At 40.6% G+C, this 24,015-nt stretch overlaps 1 protein-coding gene across 3 annotated transcripts in view; it reads left to right on the plus strand.

Moving 5' to 3' along the window:
• LOC133613711 (ATP-binding cassette sub-family C member 4-like) overlaps window positions 1-24,015 on the plus strand; it is a 149,663-nt gene that overhangs the window by 74,406 nt on the left and 51,242 nt on the right. For all 3 annotated transcript variants that reach the window (XM_061971439.1, XM_061971438.1, XM_061971440.1), the window contains 6 exons: window positions 3,251-3,442; window positions 7,490-7,645; window positions 18,127-18,216; window positions 18,679-18,851; window positions 20,488-20,593; window positions 22,529-22,663. In XM_061971439.1, coding sequence (XP_061827423.1) covers window positions 3,251-3,442; window positions 7,490-7,645; window positions 18,127-18,216; window positions 18,679-18,851; window positions 20,488-20,593; window positions 22,529-22,663 — 852 coding nt within the window. The remainder of the gene's footprint in view (window positions 1-3,250; window positions 3,443-7,489; window positions 7,646-18,126; window positions 18,217-18,678; window positions 18,852-20,487; window positions 20,594-22,528; window positions 22,664-24,015) is intronic.

Consider the following 24,015-nt stretch of genomic DNA (forward strand, 5'->3'; position numbering starts at 1 on the left):
CCACAGGTGTCAAACTCAAGGCCTGGGGGCCAGATCTGTGTGTGGCCCGCGAAAGCCTGGGAAAATGTGTGTTAATAAAATACTTCTTTTTTTTTTTACTAAATGCAAATAATTATTTCGATTTTGACAGGAAAAAATGTGTATCTAAACTAGAGATGTCCGATAATATCGGCCGATAAATGCGTTAAATGTAATATCAGAAATTATCGGTATCGTTTTTTTTTTTTATTAAATCAACAAAAAAACAAGATACACTTACAATTAGTGCACCAACCCAAAAAACCTTCCTACCCTATAGACTAAAAGGGTTGTTTCTTTCTGTTATTAATATTCTGGTTCCTACATTATATATCAATATATATCAATACAGTCTGCAAGGGATACAGTCCGTAAGCACACATGATTGTGCGTGCTGCTGGTCCACTAATAGTACTAACCTTTAACAGTTAATTTTACCAATTTTCATTAATTACTAATTTCAATGTAACTGTTTTTATATTGTTTTACTTTCTTTTTATTCCAGAAAATACTTTTAATTTATTTATCTTATTTTAATTTTTATTTTTATTTTTAAAGTACCTTATCTTCACCATACCTGGTTGTCCAAATTAGGCATAATAATGTGTTAATTCCACGACTGTATATATCGGTTGATATCGGTATCGGTTGATATCGGTATCGGTAATTAACGAGTTGGACAATATCGGATATCGGCAAAAAGCCATTATCGGACATCCCTAATCTAAACGTTATTGTCTAATCATGCCAAATATTCCATTATTATATAGTGTATTACAAAAATATGTTATAAGATTAGTTTGTACATGAAAAAAAATCAAATAATCGAGTGCACAGGCAATGTTGTAATAATATTAGTACACATTTATATCTTTGCTGTCAAATGATTTATATACATTTTTAATCAGATCAATTAGAATTTTGATTAATCACAGGTTATTGCCTGCATTCATCATTTTAATTAATTTAAAAAAAGTGGCCCTCTGAAGGCAGCCATTACTGTGATGTGGCCCTCAATGAAAACCAGTTTGACACCGCTGGCCTAGACAATATTATTGTCAGCATTATTTTGATACCAAATTAATAAGCATTAATGTAATCATAATATATAATAATAATGGTAACACTTTAGTATGGGGAACACATATTCACCATTAAGTGCTTATTAACATGCAAATTAGTAACATTGGCTCTTAATTAGTCATTATAAGTACTTATTAATGCATTATTTTGCATGGCCTTATTATACAACCAGTAAGCCATTAACTAAGAGTCTTCCCTCAATAACCTCAGAATTATTGCTTATTAGTAACCCTAACCCTAAGCATTATATGTTGCCCTAGTGTCCAAATAACTCTAAATTAAGTCTTTGTTACTTTATGGACAGAATTTCTAGGCGCAGTCAGGGCGTTGAGGGGATCTGGTTTGGTGGCTGCAGGATTAGGTCACTGCTATTTGCAGATGATGTGGTCCTGATGGCTTCCTCCGGCCAAGATCTTCAGCTCTCACTGGATCGGTTCGCAGCCGAGTGTGAAGCGACTGGGATGGGAATCATCACCTCCAAGTCCGAGTCCATGGTTTTCTCCCGGAAAAGGGTGGAGTGCCATCTCCGGGTTGGGGAGGAGATCTTGCCCCAAGTGGAGGAGTTCAAGTACCTCGGAGTCTTGTTCACGAGTGGGGGAGGAGTGGATCGTGAGATCGACAGGCGGATCGGTGCGGTGTCTTCAGTAATGCGGACGCTGTATCGATCCGTTGTGGTGAAGAAGGAGCTGAGCCGGAAGGCAAAGCTCTCGATTTACCGGTCGATTTACGTTCCCATCCTCACCTATGGTCATGAGCTTTGGGTCATGACCGAAAGGACAAGATCACGGGTACAAGCGGCCGAAATGAGTTTCCTCCGCCGAGTGGCGGGGCTCTCCCTTAGAGATAGGGTGAGAAGCTCTGTCATTCGGGGGGGAGCTCAAAGTAAAGCCGCTGCTCCTCCACATCGAGAGGAGCCAGATGAGGTGGTTCGGGCATCTGGTCAGGATGCCACCCGAACGCCTCCCTAGGAAGGTGTTTCGGGCACGTCTGACCGGTAGGAGGCCACGGGGAAGACCCAGGACACGCTGGGAAGACTATGTCTCCCGGCTGGCCTGGGAACGCCTCGGGATCCCCCGGGAGGAGCTGGACGAAGTGGCTGGGGAGAGGGAAGTCTGGGCTTCCCTGCTTAAGCTGCTGCCCCCGCGACCCGACCTCGGATAAGCGGAAGAAGATGGATGGATGGATGGATACTTTAATGTTCCCCTAGTGTCCAAATAACTCTAAATTAAGTCTTTGTTACTTTAATAAGCAACTAATTAATGGTGATATTCCTTTCTAACACAATAAACTCTGATTAGAACTATTTTTTATGATTGTAATTGGAATGTAAAGAATGTTTACTTATTCTGAATAAACAAACATAAATATAAAATATTACTCTTGAACATTTTGAAGTGCAGTTTTCTCCCCAGTTGAAAAAAACTGGGTCTGTTTTCTTGGCTGTCACTTTCCAACAAATGGCTCATTCTTCCGTGTTGATGGACTCATCTGGTTCACTCGTTTAAAGCCAACATATTCCCACACCATGTATATGGCTTTGCAATTATTTTTTTTTACATTTTTGTTACCTCACGGTGCTTCTCACTAGCGAGCCGCAACGAGGGAGACTCTCTGTATCCTGAGTGTGTTAGCTAGCGGTCCCACCTCTACCCACAGAGACAATTATTATGGATAACTGACAAGAAGATTTTATTTAATTCTGCTACTGAATAAACACGCACAGAGTGAAACATCTCGTACCCTGTTTGAAAGCGAGAGACGAAGACAACAAACTCATGGACATACCATTGTATCGAATACGTTTATTTAATCTATTATTTGATTTAATTATTCATCAGCCCAGTCCTAATAAGTACTAAACAGTATGACAAGTGTAACATTTTTTACACCTTTTTGTAGACCACACATCTGAAGACTAAAGGAGATTTGGCGGATCATTGAATAAAGGTGTATATTGAAGCATAAATGTCGTTAGTACCTTTAACTATTCTAGAAAGATTTTTCTGACACTTTTGGATGCCCTGTAGGTTTTTCTTGGATTAATCTCTGTTCCAGTTCATTAAAGAATTTTAGTGGACTGAAGGTCAACCAATTAACGAAGAACCTTCCCCAACAGTCAATCAGTACCATTTGTGCTTTGTGTTTGTAGATGACATCCGTAGAGAGACTTGTGGAGTACACAGAGCTGAAGAGTGAAGCAGCTTGGGAGACCGACACAATGCCACCCCCTGATTGGCCCACCACAGGCTTCATCACTTTTGACTCGGTCAACTTCTCCTACAGTGCCAATGATCCATTGGTCCTCCAGAACCTGACTCTCGTCTTCACATCCAGAGAAAAGGTCATCAGTACAGCCAAGCACGCACACACACAAGCACACACACACACACACACTAAGAAATAGGTCCACAGTAGTGTTGTCCCGATACCAATATTTTGGTACCGGTACTTTTTGATACTTTTGTAAATAAAGGGGACCACAAAAATGCATTATTGGCTTTATTGTAACAATTTAACGTATGTTTATTATTGCAAGTCCGTCCTTCAATAAAATAGTGAACATACAAGACAAGACAACAAAGGCTCCTAATTTAGTCTGCTGACATGCAGTAACATATTGTGTCATTTATCATTCTATTATTTTGTCAACATTATTAAGGACAATTGGTAGAAAATGAATTATTAATCTACTTGTTCATTTACTGTTAATATCTGCTTACTTTCTCTTTTAACATGTTCTATCTACACTTCTGTTAAAATGTAATAATCACTTATTCTTCTGTTTGGATTATTTACATTAGTTTTGGATGATACCACAAATTTGGGTATCAATCCGATACCAAGTCGTTACAGGATCATACATTGGTCATATTCAAAGTCCTCATGTGTCCAGGGACATATTTCCTGAGTTTATAAACATAATATACATTTTTTAAAAACGAACAAAAATGTTGTGATGCTAAAAAAATATCGACGTAATCACAGTAGTATCGACTAGATACGCTCCTGTACTTGGTATCATTACAGTGGATGTTAGGTATAGATCCACCAATGGTGTTTGTTTACATGTTGACGCCGGTGAGCTACGGTGTGTAGTGAAGCATGATGATACTTGTAAGAAACGTACTTTATTTGTTGCCATGGAGGCGAGGATTAGTGATTTAGAAGTAGCTAAAACACTGCCGACTGGGGCTGGACTTTAGCCGCTATCTAGCTAGCCATGTCTGAAAGCACCTCTTCCTGAGGGCGTTTCAGTGTTATAACTTCACCTTTATTGTTAATTTTTAAGCCAAAATGCGTCCGTTCTCCCTTTTCTGTCTACACACTGTGTCTGCTTGTAAGTACTCTGCGATTGTGCGCTGCCGAACATGCTCGTCTGCTCGTAAACCAGCAATGACACGACGGGGGCGGCGGACCGGTACTTTTCAGAGGCGGTATAGTACCGAATACGATTCATTAGTATCGCGGTACTATACTAATACCGGTATACCGTATAACTTTAGTCCACAGTGTTAAGTTCCTCATAAAAAATCATATTCCCTGTATCAATCGGTGTGATCTTCCTCATACGGGGGCCCACCAGTGTGCACGGCCCATGACTTCGGTTGATATGCAGCCGGAATGTGCAGCATTGTTACGCGGCATTCTTTCCCAATCAATTATTAAAGGACAGCATATTGTGCCGCTGATTCTCCAGCACTATACCATTTGTGATTCATGGAATACATATCTTGTAATTAAGACTGTTCAAGTGGATCCATTCGGTCTCAATTTGCATTTTGAACTACCTGACAATGACAACTGTTTATTCACTACGAGAGAGCGGGAAGGCACAGGGAGAGAAGCAGATGGAGATGGTCGAGGATGATTGGGATTGTGTTTAATGCAAGGGGGTGTGTTTTTGCATGGCTATGCTTGGCCAGGGTGGGCTGATTTCACAATGAATAGGTTGATAAGTGTCGAGCTTCAGACTGGCAGGATGGGATGAGGGGGAGGGAAGCTGTGCCGTACGTCATGGGGGTTAGCAAGGTTATATTGACAAGCCATGGCATCACAGGCATTTACAGCATCCCACACTCAAGTCACAAACTGTATATAAGCTGATTTGCCGAGGCGCACAACTCGCATTTGCTCAAATGTGACGCAAGCGGACCCATTTTTGCACCAAACGGGATTACTTGGTCAATGGTTACCCACAATGTCAATGAAAGAGTTACCGTCTATTATAGATATCCTGCATTGTTGGAAAACACATGCTCCACCACAACACCACCACAAGGGGATTTCCAAGTAATGCGTCGAGACAAACTCCTCCCTGTATGTCCTATAATTTTTTTTTTTTTACACCACATGGTTACACATGATATGTACATGGATAACCAGCCACTACTCACACACAATAGTAAAATATCGTGATTTGTTTAGATTTTAAACTACTTGTAATAATATACATTTTTTGGTAAAAACTGTGGCCATTATAAAATCCTTTGTACCTGTTAAGTGGTTAGAGTGTCCACCCGGAGATCGGTAGGTTGTGAGTTCAAACCCCGGCCGAGTCATACCAAAGACTATTAAAATGGGACCCATTAACTCCCTGTCTTTTTTGTTGAGCGGGCCAATCCAATTTCATACTGGCCCATGTTGACAATGTTGACAAAACAGTCCTGTGTAAAATGTCATAGGCAAATAAACTAAGTTTTTATTTGTCCCGGAAGTCTCGGCTCAGCAGAGAGTTAGAAGGCTGGCCACGGGGAAGCCCACATAAGTACGTCCGTCAATCTGTGACATCACAAATGGCACGGTGGTAATAAAAGACTGCGACACACAGTGGTCGGAGGCATCCAAAACTGCGTGCAAGCTCACACCCAAATACATGCACCTTACAATTTGATATTTTGGTAGTTTAACACAGGGGTCCCCAACCTTTTTTTGCACCACAGACCAGTTTAATGTAGGCATTGTTGTCAAAGACCGGCTTTCATTGTGTGGCAGATAAATAAAGCAAAAATAAGTACATTAAAATTACTATTTACTATAACACTGCTTGTTTTTTTGCAAGATCCCCGGCAAGTTAATGGTACTATATACCCTCAACCTGCAGATGGAAATCAGCCTTTGGCTACAATCTATCACATTTATATTTTATAAATTCATTATTGTGCATTGTATCATTTATATTTTATAAATTCATTATTGTGCACTGTATCATGTCTCAAAGTTCTAACAAATATAACGAATGACGACTTCCTATGAGGAGTTTTATTGTTCATTTATAAACGAGCTTATTGGTGTGTAGTGGGACAGGCGAAAGTTAAGTCTGAGAAATTGCAGTCGTTTATAAATGATTTAATATTTCTGTGCGGCCCAGTAGCAAATGCGTCACGGACCGGTGGTTGGGGACCCCTGGTTTAATACAAGCATTGTAACATTTATGAATAAGAAAATATGAAAATCATCATAACTGTAGGTCCCCTTTAAAAATAATGTAATACACATTGAAAACTATATTTACACTGTACACCAATAATTGTGTGGCCTGATCAGACACTAAACCAGGGGTAGGGAACCTATGGCTCTAGAGCCAGATGTGACTCTTTTGATGACTGCATCTGGCTCTCAGATAAATCTTAGCTGACATTGCTTAACACGATAAGTAATGAAGAATTCCGCTCGTAATCACAGTGTTAAAAATAACGTTCAAAATATAAAACATTCTCATGCATTTTAATCCATCTATCCGTTTTCACACCTGTTCAAGAAGTCGCATTAATGGTAAAAAGTATTTAATTTATTATTGGTTAGCTTCAGAATAACAATGTTATTAAAAATAATAAGAAACGTATTATACTCTAAAAATGTTGTCTTAAAAATGCACGCATTTAGTTGTATTCAGTGTTAAAAAATATTATATGGCTCTCACGAAAATACATTTTAAAATATTTGGCTTTCATGGCTCTCTCAGCCAAAAGGTTCCTGACCCCTGCACTAAATTGTAAAGATGTATAGAGTGAAGTGTTACTGGCATAATGTCATTTTTAGAAATACAAACACAGTAAGTTTTCTGTAGTTATAATTATTGGACTGGTATTGGTGTTCTGTGAATATTTGTAGTTCAGTGGAAGCCCAGTTAAAACATAGTTTATAAGACGACATGTGAATTCGAAACTAACGCATAACTGTCGGAAGTTAAAATATTAACTCTTTTCAGTCAGTCTCCTTCTTTTGCTGTTCTGTCACACCAGCTGTCTGATGACATGGCCCCTCAGAGACATGACACTTCAACAAAAAGCCAAGTGATGAATAGTCAAAAAGAGAGCATGGAAGCAATTTGTCTTTTACCCCAGGATTTATGTAGTGTATGACTTAGTTCTCCATTTGTCCCCTGTAGGTGGGCATTGTGGGACGAACTGGCGCTGGTAAGAGCTCTCTGATATCGGCCTTGTTCCGCCTGGCTGAACCCGAGGGCAGGATAGTGATTGATGGTTTCCAGACGTCTGATGTTGGTCTGCATACTCTTCGCCAGAGGATGTCCATCATACCGCAGGTCAGTCCTCTATTTATCACGACTAACTTCTATCACTAGTCAACATACAGAAATCATGAGCTGTGCCTATATGTCAAGAAATGCACGGTTATAGAAGGATTGGGTAACACAATTCAAAGCACAATGTACTGTAGTTGAAAGCACAACTAGAGCATAATTGATCAGTCGGAAATATTCATTGGGCTTCCTTTGCTGTTGCAGAGCAGTGGTCATAAAACACAAAACACTGTTTTATCATCATGTTATTAAAAAAATAAATTTAGAAGGGGTGTCAAATTAAATTGATTTCAAATGAATCGCAATTCTAATTTGTAACGATTCTTAATCGGTTAAAAACAAACACATTTTTGAATCTTTCCTGTCCAGCCAGTCAGGCGAATCATATTGTTGATGTACTGTAAGATGCCCATATTTGCTGTACAGATTTACTTGAGAAAAGAGAAGTGTGGGATACTTCTCTTGTTGGGATGTGGGATCTGAGCCGAGAATGTTGTGGCTTGTGCAGCCCTTTGAGGCATTTGTGATTAAGGGCTATATAAGTAAACTTTGATTGTTTGTTGCTTATTTGTATTTGACTTTTTAATTGTTTAAGTATAATTTTTTTTTTTTTTAAACAAAACCAGTTTTCTTTGAAGTAATATAGATTCATCATAGGTGTTTATACAGTATATTTGTATAGAGGAATGTAGTTCATCATAGAACTGGCACTACTAGTGTTGTCCCGATACCAATATTTTGGTACCGGTACCTGTACCAAAATTATTTCGATACTTTTCAGTACTTTTCGGTACTTTTCTAAATAAAGGGCACCACAAAAAAATGCTTTATTGGCTTTATTTTAACAAAAAAAATGAGGGTACATTAAACATATGTTTCTTATTGCAAGTTAGTCCTTAAATAAAATAGTGAACATACAAGACAACTTGTCTTTTAGTAGTAAGTAAACAAACAAAGGATCCTAATTTAGCTGCTGACATATGCAGCAACATATTGTGTCATTTTCCATTCTATTATTTTGTCAACATTATTAAGGACAAGTGGTAGAAAATGAATTATTTACTGTTAATATCTGCTTAATTTCTCTTTTAACATGTTTTATCTACACGTCTGTTAAAATGTAATAATCACTTATCTTCTGTTGCTTGATACTTTACATTAGTTTTGGAGGATACCACAAATTTGGGTATCAATCCGATACCAAGTAGTTACAGGATCATGTGGCGGACCGATACCTTTCAGAGGCGGTATAGTACCGCATATGATTCATTAGTATCGTGGTACTATACTAATACCGGTATACCGTACAACCCTAACTGACAGCCAATGTTATTAAAAAAAGTATTGATTTTGAATCGAGAATCCATTCTGAATCGTGCTGTTAGCCCCAAGAATCGAATCAAATCAAATCGTGTGGTGCCCATAGATTCACAGCCCTAAAATGTTGTGTCCGGCAGAAAGTCTCTTTACTAACACTTTTGAATGTCATTGAAATCCATTTACTTCACTTATTATTAGATGTCCAATAATGTTTTTTTTTGCCGATATCCAATATTCCGATATTTTCCAACGCTGAATTACCGATTCCGATATCAACCGATACCGATATATACAGTTGTGGAATTAACACATTAATGTGCCTAATTTTGCTGTGATGCCCCGCTGGATGCATTAAACAATGTAACAGGGTTTTCCAAAATAAATCAACTCAAGTTATGGAAAAAAATGCCAACATGGCACTGCCATATTTATTATTGAAGTCACAAAGTGCATTATTTTTTTTAACATGCCTCAAAACAGCAGCTTGGAATTTGGGACATGCTCTCCCTGAGAGAGCATGAGGAGGTTGAGGTGGGCGGGGGCCTGGGGGGCAGTATATTGTAGCGTCCCGGAAGAGTTAGTGACTATTTGTTCTGTTGTGTTTATGTTGTGTTACGGTGCGGATGTTCTCCCGAAATGTGTTTGTCATTCTTGTTTGGTGTGGGTTCACAGTGTGGCGCATATTTGTAACAGTGTTAAAGTTGTTTATACGGCCACCCTTAGTGTGACCTGTATGGCTGTTGACCAAGTATGCATGGATTCACTTGTGTGCGTGAAAAGCCGTATTATGTGACGGGGCGGCACGCAAAGGCAGTGCCTTTAAGGTTTATTGTTGCTCTGTACTTCTCCCTACGTCCGTGTACACAGCGGCGTTTTAAAAAGTAATACATTTTACTTTTTGAAACCGATACCGATAATTTCCGATATTACATTTTAAAGCATTTGTAGGCATCCCTAATTATAACCACCATGATGGGATTTGGGATGTTAGAGTTATGTTTAGTACAAATGTTTGTGAAGCTGTGACGCATCAGGATGGCCTTAAACTGTTTATGTGTGCATGCTCGGGGGAGCGTGACAGCTGACAGTTTGATATTAACTTTCAATATATATAGACGCTACATAGGGTTGGGCGATATATCGAATATACTCGATATATCGCGGTTTTGTCTCTGTGCGATGTAGAATGACTATATCGTGAGTATTTGAGTATACGTTCTCACGCAGTTGCTTTTAGCTGCGGGCATTACACTACAACTCTTTTCACTGTTTCTTGTCTTGGCAATCAATTTAGTCATCGATTCGTTCATTCTATGCTCTGCGCATGCGCAGAGGCTACTTTAAAAAAAAAAAAAAACATTTTTATAAACCTTTATTTATGAACTGCAACATTTACAAACAGCTGAGAAACAATAATCAAAATAAGTATGGTGCCAGTATGCTATTTTTTTCCAATAAAATACTGGAAAGGATAGAAATGTAGTTTGTCTCTTTCATCCGATTATTAATCGATTAATCGAAGTAATAATCGACAGATTAATCCATTATCAAATTAGTTGTTAGTTGCAGCCCGAGTTGAATCCCAACATAATTGTTAAATCTAAACCTAAATGTTGAATCAAAGTCTACATCTGGTTTTAACATTTAGGATTAGATTTAACATTCAGATATAATATTTAGAGTCAACATTTCATTTAAACTTAAATGTGATGAAAATGAGCTAAATCTGAGAAAAGTGGGTTGATGTGTGAGGGAGCAGGGTTGGGGTGGGGGCGGGGTTTGGTGGTAGCAGGGGTGTATAATGTAGCCCGGAAGAGTCAGGGCTGCATGGGATTCTGGGTATTTGTTCTGTTGTGTTTATGTTGTGTTAAGGTGCAGATGTTCTCCCGAAATGTGTTTGTCATTTTTGTTTGGCTTTGGTTCAAAGTGTGGCGCATTATTAGTAAGAGTGTTAAAGTTGTTTTATATGGCCACCGTCAGTGTAACCTGTGTGGCTGTTGACCAAGTATGCCTTGCTGTCAATTACGTGTGCAAGCAGAAGATGCATACAACAAGAGTCTAGGCTGGCACGTTGTCTATACATATTGTAGATGGCGCTAAATGCTGTACCATCATGGCACGTCATTATTATTGTAAGAGTGAAAATCTGAGAATATTAATCCCGGGAGTTATCTGCGAGAGGCACTGAAATCCGCAAATCTCCCGGGAAAATCGGGGAAAATCGGGGGGGTCGGCAAGTATGCAGCTGAGCCGCATCAGAGTGATCAAAGAGCCGCATGCGGCTCCGGAGCCGCGGGTTGCTGACCCCTGGTTTAGGGGAATTAAAACCATTATTTTTCTCAAGCTGTAGTTCCGTACACTGAACACCTTAATATCACTGTATCGGAAGGTGAATTAGAGCCCCAGTGAAAAGAAGACTCATATTCTTTTGACAAGTGAACACACCATTCAAATCCTTTTGAAACTGTTCCTCTAAGGTCAAATTATGACATATTGTTGGGTTGTTATATTCAAACCATATGTAATACCCCAAAACGTCACAATCTCACTTTGGCTGAGTTATTCACCTTGCATTAAAAACAAGTGCAGATAATTACACTTGTCACTCAGCGGATTTCTCAAAGTGAGGCAAACGGACGCCCTGAGACAGTTTAACTTTATTTCCGCTTGTTGAAACAGATACGGCATTAGGAAGATGCCAGCCCGCGGGTGAGTGTCAGCAGAGTGTATGGAGGGAGGGGGAGGAAGAGACTCCCACGGCCCGCACTGCGAAGAGAGCATCTTCCCATCCCTGACAGGGGATTAGCCCTCTACCCCCCAAACATAGGAAAGCTGCTTAGAAGAAGTCTCCCCATACTTGCAGTCAGAGTTCCCCTTGTACGCCGTCACTTAGCCCCCCCGATCGCAGCCAAAATTGCCCCAAAACAGTTTCATTTATGCGTTGCCGTGGGTTTGATATTTTTCTGGCATCATCGTCTCTTGAGAGAAAGTTTTACTTCCTCACGCCGACTACTTTGAGATAGATGTGATGTGACTTTGTTTGCTCGCTTTTGCTGGGGAAATGAAAAACTATGACGGCGTGCGTTTTATGTACTTTTATTTATGCACAAGAGCGGATGTTTGCATTTGTAAAAACTTTTACTGTCTATATGTCAAATATAACATGATTAACAGTCAGCCTTTCACATTTTGAGGTTTCCTTACCTTCAGTGCAGGGTAGGGTTGTACGGTATACCGGTATTAGTATAGTACCGCGATACTAATGAATCATATTCGGTACTATACTGCCTCTGAAAAAATACCGGACCTCCACCCCTACGCGCCCCCGTCGTGTCATTGCTGGTTTTACGAGCATACGAGCATGTTCGGCAGCGCACAATCACGGAGTACTTACAAGCAGACACAGTGTGTAGACAGAAAAGGGAGAACGGACACATTTTGGCTTGAAAACTAACGATAAAGGTGAAGTTATAACACTGAAACGCCCTCAAGAAGAGGTGCTTTAAGACATGGCTAGGTAGCTAGCGGCTAAAGTCCAGCCCCAGTCGGCAGTGTTTTAGCTACTTCTAAATCACTAATCCTCGTCTCCATGGCGACAAATAAAGTAAGTTTCAGTTTTAAGTATCATCCCTGCAGGACGAGGAATAGCTAAACATGCTTCACTACACACCGTAGCTCACCGGCATCACAATGTAAACAAACGCCATTGGTGGATCTACACCTGACATCCACTGTAATGATACCAAGTACAGGTGCGTATCTAGTCGTTACTACTATGATTACGTCAATATTTTTTGGCATCACAACCAATGTTCCCTCTAATTTTTCATGTGTGTGAGCAAACACAAAAACTCCCTAAGCATTCAGTGGAGCCCATGTGAGCAACATCAGACGTGCACACTGTGGCTACACCAGCAGCACACCTGTCCCAAACCTGACTTAATAACAAGTTCAATCTCCATCCATCCATCCATTTTCTACCGCTTGTCCCTTTCGGGGTCGCGGAGGGTGCTGGAGTCTATCCCAGCTGCATTCGGGCGGAAGGCGGGGTACACCCTGGACAAGTCCCCACCTCATTGCAGGGCCAACACAGATAGACAGACAACATTCTCTTATTATTATAATCAAATGACAGCAGTCATTTCAATGAGGTTATTTTCTAATAAGTGTTTAGGCCCACTTACAATGACAATAACAAAACATATTGTTTTTCATGAACTGTGTACTTGTATTGTTTGTCTGGGTGGAGGTCCTGCTTTGGAAATAATTTGTACCCCTTTCTGACATTGCATTTAGTTCCCATTAAAACATTCACATTTTGCACAATGAGATGTAAGCAGGGTATCATGTGTACATTCCTGCAACTTCCTGTTTGTAAAAAATATTTTTTTATTAGTATTTATTTAATATACTAACAGCATTTCATGATTAATATTTATCAATTAAGATTCCTAATAAATGACACTAGAATAAGCACACATTTGATTGGTAAATCATAGTGTAACGACCTGGAATTACACTTTATGTGTGGTGTTGGAGTTGTCCGACTTTTTGTGTGGCTGCAAACGCATCACTGGCTAAGTGCCATATTTGCATGTGTTGGCGCAAGTGAGAAAGAGCGAGCGGCTGCTGTTGATATAACAAAGTTGCTTTTGGTCTGGTTTGTACTGCAGAAAATGACTACTTTTGCTAGATATCATTTTTTTACTAATCTTTTGGTGATGTGTTTATGGCCGACAATAAATAGTTTTGCTCAGTAAAGTGATCGATGGAATTCATGTCCTCAAAGAGCCTCGACAGACGTTACAATATTTGAACAATGATGACGAAAACTGTTTTCTCTGTCGTGTCCGTGTGTCGAAAATTGTTATGCGCTTGTTTTTTTATTTGATTTTATGCGCGGCATAGATTTGCCATGCGCAGAGGACGCTTGAGCAGTGCGCAATTGCACAAGCGCGCACTTTAGAGGGAACATTGATCACAACATCTTTCGTTTAAAAGATGTATATTATGTTTATAATTTTTAATAACTTTTATAACTTTTAATTTTCCTGAGGGAACTCTGCTGAAGGAATCAATAAAGTACTATCTATCTATCTATCTATCTATCTATCTATAAATACGTCCCTGTACACATGAGGACTTTGAATATGACCAATGGATGATCCTGTAACTACTTGGTATCGGATTGATACCCAAATTTGTGGTATCCAAAACTAATGTAAAGTATTAAACAACAGACGAATAAGTGATGATTACATTTGAACAGAAGTGTAGATAGAACATGTTAAAAGAGAAAGTCAGCAGATATTAACAGTAAATAAACAAGTAGATTAATAATTCATTTTGTACCACTTGTCCTTAATAATTTTGACAAAATAATGGAATGATAAATGACAATATGTTACTGCATATGTCAGCAGACTAATTAGGACCCTTTGTTTGCTTACTTACTACTAAAAGACAAGTTGTCTTGTATGTTCACTATTTTATTTAAGGACAAACTTGCAATAAGAAACATATGTTCAATGTACCCTAAGATTTATTGTTAAAATAAAGCCAATAATGCAATTTTTTGTAGTATTTAGAAAAGTATCGAAATCATTTGGTACCTGTTCCAAAATACGTATTGGTATCGGGACAACACTAGTTCAGAGTGTGATATTCATATAATAGGTGATGTATGGCAATGGAAAATGATTTTATTGAATTCCCAGGAATGACTTTGTCATAAGAAAATAACTGTAGCAAACAGAAGGCTTAGCACTGGTGAAGCATATAATCAGTGAATGGAAAGTTGTGCTTGAAAGCATTATTTCATCCGCCGGAACGTTGAATCCTCTATTAAAAAGTATGTCACAAAACTAGTTTGAATTGGGACTTCAGCTGGCTTAATGGCACACTGCTATTTTTGCTGTCAGTGATGGGAGAAAAAAAGCTTGTTGGAAATAAAGCAGTGGAACATCTAAGGGGCAAGTAGCGGGTATAAAGTTCTGAAAGTGTTATTTTCATAAGAACAGACTGGGAGATGGTGAGCCTTCTTGTTTAAAGTTAAGTTTGTTGCCGAGTCACACCAAAGACTATAAAAAATGGGACTCGTTACCTCCCTGCTTGGCACTCAGCATCAAGGGTTGGAATTGGGGGGTTAAATCACCAAAAAATTATTCCCGGGCGCGGCCACCGCTGCTGCTCACTGCTCCCCTCACCTCCCAGGGGGTGATCAAGGGTGATGGGTCAAATGCAGAGAATAATTTTGCCACACCTAGTGTGTGTGTGACAATCATTGGTACTTTAACTTTTAACTTAATTTGTGTTCTTACTCATTGCACACCTTTGGGTGCTTCTACATACCAGTAGGGGGCAGTGATTTGAGTCAAACACTTGTAAGAATCATGTAGATGTGGGCTGAATGTCCTCTAGAACAGGGGTCCCCAAACGTTTTGCACCAGGGATCGCTTTAATCTAGGCATTATTTTCACAGACCGGCGTTCCACGCTTGGCAGATAGATATAGCAAATAAGTGCATGAAAAATTAATACATGAAAAAACTCACCATAAAATTCAATTAGTGATAGCCCCTGACCTTTTCCCTTTGCAAAAAAGCTCTCCATAGACTTTTGTTTTTTACTCATTTTTGCTAGTAGTAGGCTTTGTTTAGGTTTTAGTATCTGATGGGTAATAGGTGATACATCACATTCAAGGACAAGAGCATGGATATATAAGAAAGCTAGAAATACTTGAAAATAGTTCCAATAGATTTATGTGGATTTCTATTTTCATTCTAAATGTTATGTATTCATATTTTGTGCAATATTTCATACGTAGATATACTAATTTTAGGTTTTTGGTCCTAATTTTCATGCGTAAATACATCTGTTATTGCTAACTACTTGTGTAATAGGACTATGTGCAATAACACCAGCACTTTAACTTACTAGGCCAAAGGAGATGTGTATTTTTTTCCTTCCGCACAATTATTATTATATGCAACAATTTAGCACTTCTCCATCTTTAACTACTATGGCCATTTTGTCCCTGATCTGCCCTGATAGGTCATCAACCTAGCTCAGGGGTCGGCAACCTTTACCAGTCAAAGAGCCATTTTGACCAGTTTCACAAATTAAAGAAAACAATGGGAGCCACAAAAATCTTTTGAAATTTAAAATGAAATAACACTGCATACAAAGTTTTTTTTTTGCTTTGTGCTATGTATAAACCAAGGGTCTCAGACACGCGGCCCACACCTTAATATGAAAATTGAATGTTAGTGCAGCCCGCGGGTTTAATATGAATGGCGCTTGACAGCGTCATGCTTGTCAACCCTCCCGATTTTTCCGTCAGACTACTAATTTCAAGGCAACTGTTCTCTCAAACGTGCCGTGATGGTACAGCATTTAGCGCCCACTACAACCAGCGTGCCGGCCCAGCCACACGTTGTATGGGGCTTCTGCTGGCTCACGTAAGTGACAGCAAGGCATACTTGGTCAACAACCACACAAGTTACACTGACGGTGGCGGTATAAAAAACTTTAACACTCTTACTAATAATGCGCCACACTGTGAACCCACACCAAACAAGAATGACAAACACATTTCGGGAGAACATCTGCACTGTAACACAACATAAACACAACAGAACAAATACCCAGAATCCCATGCAGCCCTAACTCTTCCGGGCTACATTATACACCCCCGCTACCAAACCCCGCCTACGCACAGAGGGGGGGGGGGGGGGCAGGGTTGGGGTGGGGGCGGGGTGTGGTGGTAGCAGGGGTGTATAATGTAACCCGGAAGAGTAAGGGCTGCATGGGATTCTGGGTATTTGTTCTGTTGTGTTTATGTTGTGTTAAGGTGCAGATGTTCTCCCGAAATGTGTTTGTCATTCTTGTTTGGTTTTGGTTCAAAGTGTGGCGCATTATTAGTAAGAGTGTTAAAGTTGTTTTATATGGCCACCGTCAGTGTAACCTGTGTGGCTGTTGACCAAGTATGCCTTGCTGTCACATACGTGTGCAAGCAGAAGATGCATATAACAAGAGGCTGGGCTGGCACGCTGGTAATACAGATTGTAGAGGGCGCTAAATGCTGTACCATCATGGCACGCCGTTATTATTATTGTAAGGGTGAAAATCGGAGAATATTAATCCCGGGAGTTTTCTGCAAGAGGCACTGAAATCCGGAAGTCTCCCGGGAAAATCGGGGGGGTCGGCAAGTATGCAGCTGAGCCGCATCAGAGTGATCAAAACCCGGAGCCGCGGGTTGCCGACCCCTGACCTAGCTGGATGGAACCTAGCTTTTGGCTACGATTTGGCACTTTTACATTTTAAATGTTTACCAATGTGCATTGTCCCATGTAACAAAGATGTAACAAATATAGCAAATGGCGACTTCCTATTAGGAGTTTTATAATACATCTATGAACAAGCTCATTGGTGTGTCTGGTGGGACTGGCGAAAGTTTAGTAGGAGAAAATGCGATCAGTTATAAATGATTTAATGTCTCTGCGCGGCCCGGTACCAAATGCGTTACGGACCGGTGGTTGGGGACCACTTCCCTAGAACAACCTCCAACTCCGAAGTATGTTACTGACAAAAGGAACACACCAAAGCAAAGCAGCAGTTTATAACACAGGACATTCAGACCACATTTACTTGATCTTTGTAATGGTGTTTATCTCGAACACTGGCCACTACTGGTTTGGGGTGTGATATACTCTGTTAGCTTGTAAATAATGCAAAATCATTGTCTGTTTTAGACACTGGTTGTGGTGTTTTTTTACAGCACCTGTCACCTTGTAATATTAGCAGTCATTCAAGGGTGACTTTACCTGTTTGAACTACCCTGTCAAAGATACAATTGACTGTTGTAAATTTAGAGATGATTGTCACTAATCTTTACTAATTTAGCGACTGTACAAAATCTATTGTAGTCCATTCTCAACCTTTGTATGAGGCCTGTCCTAAAATAAAAGATCAACTCAGGGAAGTAAAGTTGGCCAACGTTTTGAATGGGACTCTGAGTGTATCAAGTCCTTTGTGAACATCTTTTCCCCTGCACATTTCCTAGATGCGCTCCATAAAGCCTGTCTTAACCCTTTTATACATCTTAGCCCTTGTCATTATCTTTACTGGCCACGGCCTTCTCTTTCTATATTCATCTATCCATAGGACCCAGTTCTCTTCACGGGCACCATGAGGAAGAATCTGGACCCTTTCAAGCAGCACACAGATGAGGACCTGTGGAATGCACTCCAAGAGGTACTCCAGCCTGGCTCTGAATGATTCCCCCTTGCCGGCCCAGGGGGGGATCCCTCTGTCCCCCTGTACAATGCTGCCATTCAGCCTCCCTGCTCGCCACAAGTCATGGGGGGGAAATCCCATTAGGGCCATGGGGCCCAGCTCAATGTGCAGCTTGTAACTGGGAACCATTGAAAGTGCTGGGGGAGATGTGTTTGGGCAGTCAGGCCAATCAGGATGAAGGCTCCCCCCACAGTGAAGGGCTTCAGCTCCTGGTCCTGCCTCTGAATGGGTTTGGTGGCCTGGATTAAAGCTAGAGGGCTGGCCACAAGAGAGCATTGGCCAAGGTCATCAGTGGACCTGGCCTTGCATTGTGCCAGGCGGTTAATGGGTGTGTTTGGATGGTTCTTTAAAGACATCTCCACAGGAGACCTTTATGCTGGAGTAATGAAGGGTTGGGGCTCTGCACTCCCCTCTCTGCAGGTGCAGATGAAGGCTGTGGTGGAGGACCTGCCCAATAAGTTGGATACGATGCTGGCAGAGTCAGGCTTGAACTTCAGCATGGGCCAGAGGCAGCTGCTATGCCTGGCCAGGGCCATCCTGCGGAAAAACCGCATCCTTGTCATCGACGAGGCCACGGCCAATGTGGACCCAAGGTTAGAGGAGTATTGTCAACTACTGACCTCGATTAGAGGGGATGCAACCTAAATTGAAGGATTAATTAAACAAGACTGGCTAGACATATCAATGGTGCTCAAATTGTTGGCCTCCAAGGGCCAAAGTGAAAATGTGCCAATGGACCGCGGGCCAAATGCAGCGTTTTAAATGTACAACAGCACCATGAGTGAAGCAATTAGACCCATGCCAACATAAAGTACCGGGGAGATCGAGTAGTTTAGTCTTGGGGACATACCATCAATGATTGTGTAAGCTTGAAAGAGATCATTATGAATATGTACTACATTTAGGAAATCAAATAACTTGGTTAACTGTGTTACAAAAAAAGATCAGTCAGAAGTACATAACATTGGATATAGAGAATATACAAACCCTTTATTTAGTGAATCAAAAAGATTGAAATTCAATAATTTGGTGCGTTTGCAAATAGCTAGAATTACGTACAAAGCCAAATATAATCTGCTACCCAAGAATGTACAACATTTCTTCTGTACCAACTTGTCGGATTACATCCTTGTCTTTCTACTATCCAGGCGAGAGGCATGATTTATGATCTACAATAAAGTTTGACAAGCAAGAAAAGGATGACGCAGCTCATCAGTTGATCATGTCAACATAGGCACGCAAGCTTGTGATCACGGCGCGGCTATAAATAGTTTGTCTGTGTTAGCGATTATAATAACAATACCACTAATACTTGGTTGATATCACAAAATGTAAATGGAGTATTGTTGGCGCTTTTTGGATGGTTATTTATTAGGTTTTATGGGCGGAACAGAGGACCTCCCAAAGCGGACTTTTATTTACGACATCTGTAAAGTCTTTCATAATGATTGTAAACGATAATGCTGAAGAAACAAGTCCATGTCAGAAAACCAACAAATTTAGCTGAACTGCACCAATTTTGTCAAGAAGAGTGGTCCAAAATTCAACCAAAAGCGTGTCAGAAGCTTATGGATGGCTACCAAAAGCACCTTATTGCAGTGAAACTTGCCAAGGGACATGTAACCAAATATTAACATTGCTGTATGTATACTTTTGACCCAGCAGTTTTGGTCACATTTTCAGTAGACCCATAATAAATTCATAAAAGAACCAAACTTCATGAATGTTTTTTGTGACCAACAAGTATGTGCTACAATCACTCTATCACAAAACAAAATAGAGTTGTAGAAAGTATTGTAAACTCAAGACAGCCATGACATTATGTTCTTTACAAGTGTATGTAAACTTTTGATCGCGACTGTAACTAGACATGCACAGATAAAAGCAACCACAATACATCCCACTAGGCATTTTTAAAGATAGTAATTAATGATAAAACATGTCAAAACGTTATAAAAACTCATGTGGTGAACTATAGAGTAACACAAATGGAACGTTATCCAAACAAAACTGCAACTCTTGTTGTGTCGCTGTGAACTTATGCTCCAGCCTGATACAATAACACAATTAACCCTAACTTCATTTGAAAGTATGGCAGGTTGTTTTTCCTGTGGCGTCTACCACCTCACATACCCGACGAGCCATTGTAGTGTGCCGCGTACAATCCCCGCCCGAAGCACTTTAGGAAGAGTGTTTTGTTCTCAAGTGTTGTGTTCTGTGCAACTTTAGAACCGACAGCCTGATCCAGCAGACGATCCGGGACAGGTTTCAAGAGTGTACCGTGCTCACCATCGCTCACAGGCTCAACACCATCATTGACTGTGACAAAATACTGGTAGGTTGCGAAGCAGCAACTTTTAATTGTTTGTTTTTGAAAGGCCATCACACATCTTGTATAGTACTTGAATGTGCAATTTTCAGAATTATGACAAAGAATACCCTAAATGAGATTCAGGCAACCTGCAGCCTAAAGTTTAAATTCAATTGCCACATTTTTGCAACAGCAGGACCGCCTTTTGATCACAGTTTCCTCTCATTGAATCGACTCTCTTGTGCCACTTGATCTTTGGCCCTTTCCTGCTACTGCCTGCAGAGGTGCCAATTAGCACCGTTTGTGGCAGCATTTGTCAAGAGTCTATGAAGGGTCGGGCGTGACCTGGCGTGGCTCCTGTGCAGAAAAAGCCAAAACACAAGCAGCTGGGACTGATTCACACCTACACTTGTGTTAAATGCCCCCCATATTGGCATGAAGCCTTGGGAGATTTAAATCAGGTCCCAGCTGAGAGAGAGACAGTACTTTTTTTAGTGTTCTGTTTATAATAGCAAGAAGCTTGTAAAGCTAAGCTTGTAAAATGTGTGCTGAGATAATTGGAGTCTTCTGCAAACTGCTTGAATAGGCACTATATGTTAAAAAGTTAAAGTTAAAATACCATGATTGTCACACACAAACTAGGTGTGGTGAAATGTGTCCTCTGCATTTGACCCATCCCCTTGTTCACCCCCTGGGAGGTTAGGGGAGCAGTGAGCAGCAGCGGTGCAGCGCCCGGGTATCATTTTTGGTGATTTAACCCCCAATTCCAACCCTTGATGCTGAGTGTCAAGCAGGGAGGTAATGGGTCCCATTTTTATAGTCTTCGGTATGACTTGGCCGGGGTTTGAACTCACAACCTACCGATCTCAGGGCGGACACTCTAACCACTAGGCCACTGGGTAGGTGTACAGTAAGGCAATAGCAACTCATTTTCAAGAGTGTTTTGATTGTTGCTGCTAGAGATAAATCGCCAAAATAAATCCATGGCTTTGTCAACCATCACACAGCTAACAGGCAGAGATGCTAATTGTTCACTACAAACCAGCACGTGTTGGCTAGATCAGTGTTTTTCAACCATGCCGTGAGATACAGTCTGGTGTGCCGTGGGAGATTATGTCATGTCACCCTTTTGGGTTAAAAACATTTTTTTGCAAACCAGAAATTATAATCCGCAAATAATGTGCCGTTGTTGAGTGTCTGTACTGTCTAGAGCTGGGTAGAGTAACCGTGAAATACTTTTCCATATCAGTAGGTGGCAACAGGTAGCTAATTGCTTTGTCGTGAGGGAGGCATCGTGCAGGTAAAAAGGTATCTAATGTGTAAACCAAAAATAAACAGAAGGCGAGTGCCGCTAAGAAAAGGCATTAAAGCTTAGGGAAGGCTATGCAGAATGAAACTAAAATTGAACCGGCTACAAAGTAAACAAAAACGGAATGCTGGACAACAGCAAAGACTTACAGCGTGTGGAGCAGATCGCATCCACAAACTACATCCGAACATAACATGACAATCAACAATGTCCCCACAAAGAAGGATAGCAACAACTTCAATATTCTTGATTGCTAAAACAAAGCAGGTGTGGGGAATAGCACTCAAGGAAGACATGAAACTGCTACAGGAAAATACCAACAAAACAGGAAAAACCACCAAAATAGGAGCGCAAGACAAGAACTAAAATACTACACACAGGAAAAGAGCAAAAAACTCAAAATAAGACAGGTCATGACAGTACACCTACTTTGAGATAAGAGTTATAGTGATGCATGGTTGGTTATGGTTTGAATTCATATCCAACAATTGCGAGAACAACTTTTTACTGTTGGCTGCTGAGTTTAATTTTTAATGTTTTCTGCTGGTGGTGTGCCTTTGGATTTTTTTCAATGAAAAAAATGTGCATAGGCTCAAAAAAGGTTATACAAAACACTGGGCTAGATCTTCATTTGTCTTGTATGATTGCAGGTTTTGGACGCAGGCAAAGTCCAAGAGTATGATGAGCCTTACGTGCTGCTCCAGAACGAGGACGGGCTTTTCTATCAGATGGTCCAGCAGACAGGCCGAGTAGAGGCTGCCTCACTGCTCAACACAGCCACACAGGTACAGAGCGACTCACTACCATGCAGTATTTCACAATAGTTCAATGATAATGCCATTGTGCTGCAATCGATACAAAGCGACTCCAATACATGTTTCAAACGTCATTATTTGACACAATTGTATTCATGTGAAACCAGGACATGATCATCGGTAGAGGTGCACCTCGTGATTCGATTTGATTCCAATTCTTGGGGTGACATTTCGATTCAGAATCGATTCTCCACTCAACATGATTATTGTAATTGTGTGAATTCTCCAAAGCATTCACACATGGTTTTCTACACCAAAATTAAGCTATGTATTTAATTTACTCTACTTCAGATTTTGGCGCGCTCTACCTTCCACATTTTTCACCCGATTCAAACCGTCTCAACTTCATGCTGTTCAGCCTATTCGGGAATCGCGGACTTTCCTTTGACAAATTCCAAAAATTCCCAGATTTCCCAGAATTCCAGGTTTTCCGGGACATTTTTCCCATTCAAAATTAATTGGCCATTTTTCAAACTTCCACCATTTCCAAATTTTTCAACCGATTCAAACCGTTCCACCTTCAACACATTCCACCATCCTGGAAATTCAAACTACCGTATTTTCCGCACTATTAGCCGCACCTAAAAACCACAAATTTACTCAAAAGCTGACAGTGCGGCTTATAACCCGGTGCGCTTTATATATGGATTAATATTAAGATTCATTTTCATAAAGTTTCGGTCTCGCAACTACGGTAAACAGCCGCCATCTTTTTTCCCCGTAGAAGAGGAAGTGCTTCTTCTTCTACGCAAGCAACCGCCAAGGTAAGCACCCGCCCCCATAGAACAGGAAGCGCTTCTTCTTCTACTGTAAGCAACCACCCGCCCGCGTAGAAGAAGAAGAAGCGCGCGGATATTACGTTTCATTTCCTTTGTGTGTTTACATCTGTAAAGACCACAAAATGGCTCCTACTAAACGACAAGTTTCCGGTTCATGAAAAGACGCAATCTCTCCATCCGCACACGGACTACTATTTCACAGCAACTGCCTAAAGACTTTCAAGAAAAGCTGGCTACTTTCCGTGCATATTGTAAAAACAAGATAGCTGAAAAAAAGATCCGGCCAGAGAACATTATCAACATGGACGAGGTTCCACTGACTTTTGATATTCCTGTGAACCGCACTGTGGATACAACGGGAGCACGTACGGTGAATATTCGCACCACAGGGAATGAGAAGTCATCCTTCACTGTGGTTCTAGCTTGCCATGCTAATGGCCAGAAACTTCCACCCATGGTGATATTCAAAAGGAAGACCTTGCCAAAAGAGACCTTTCCAGCCGGCGTCATCATAAAAGCTAACTCGAAGGGATGGATGGATGA

This window comes from Nerophis lumbriciformis, linkage group LG13 (genome assembly GCF_033978685.3).
Source record: "Nerophis lumbriciformis linkage group LG13, RoL_Nlum_v2.1, whole genome shotgun sequence".
Lineage (NCBI taxonomy): Eukaryota > Metazoa > Chordata > Actinopteri > Syngnathiformes > Syngnathidae > Nerophis > Nerophis lumbriciformis.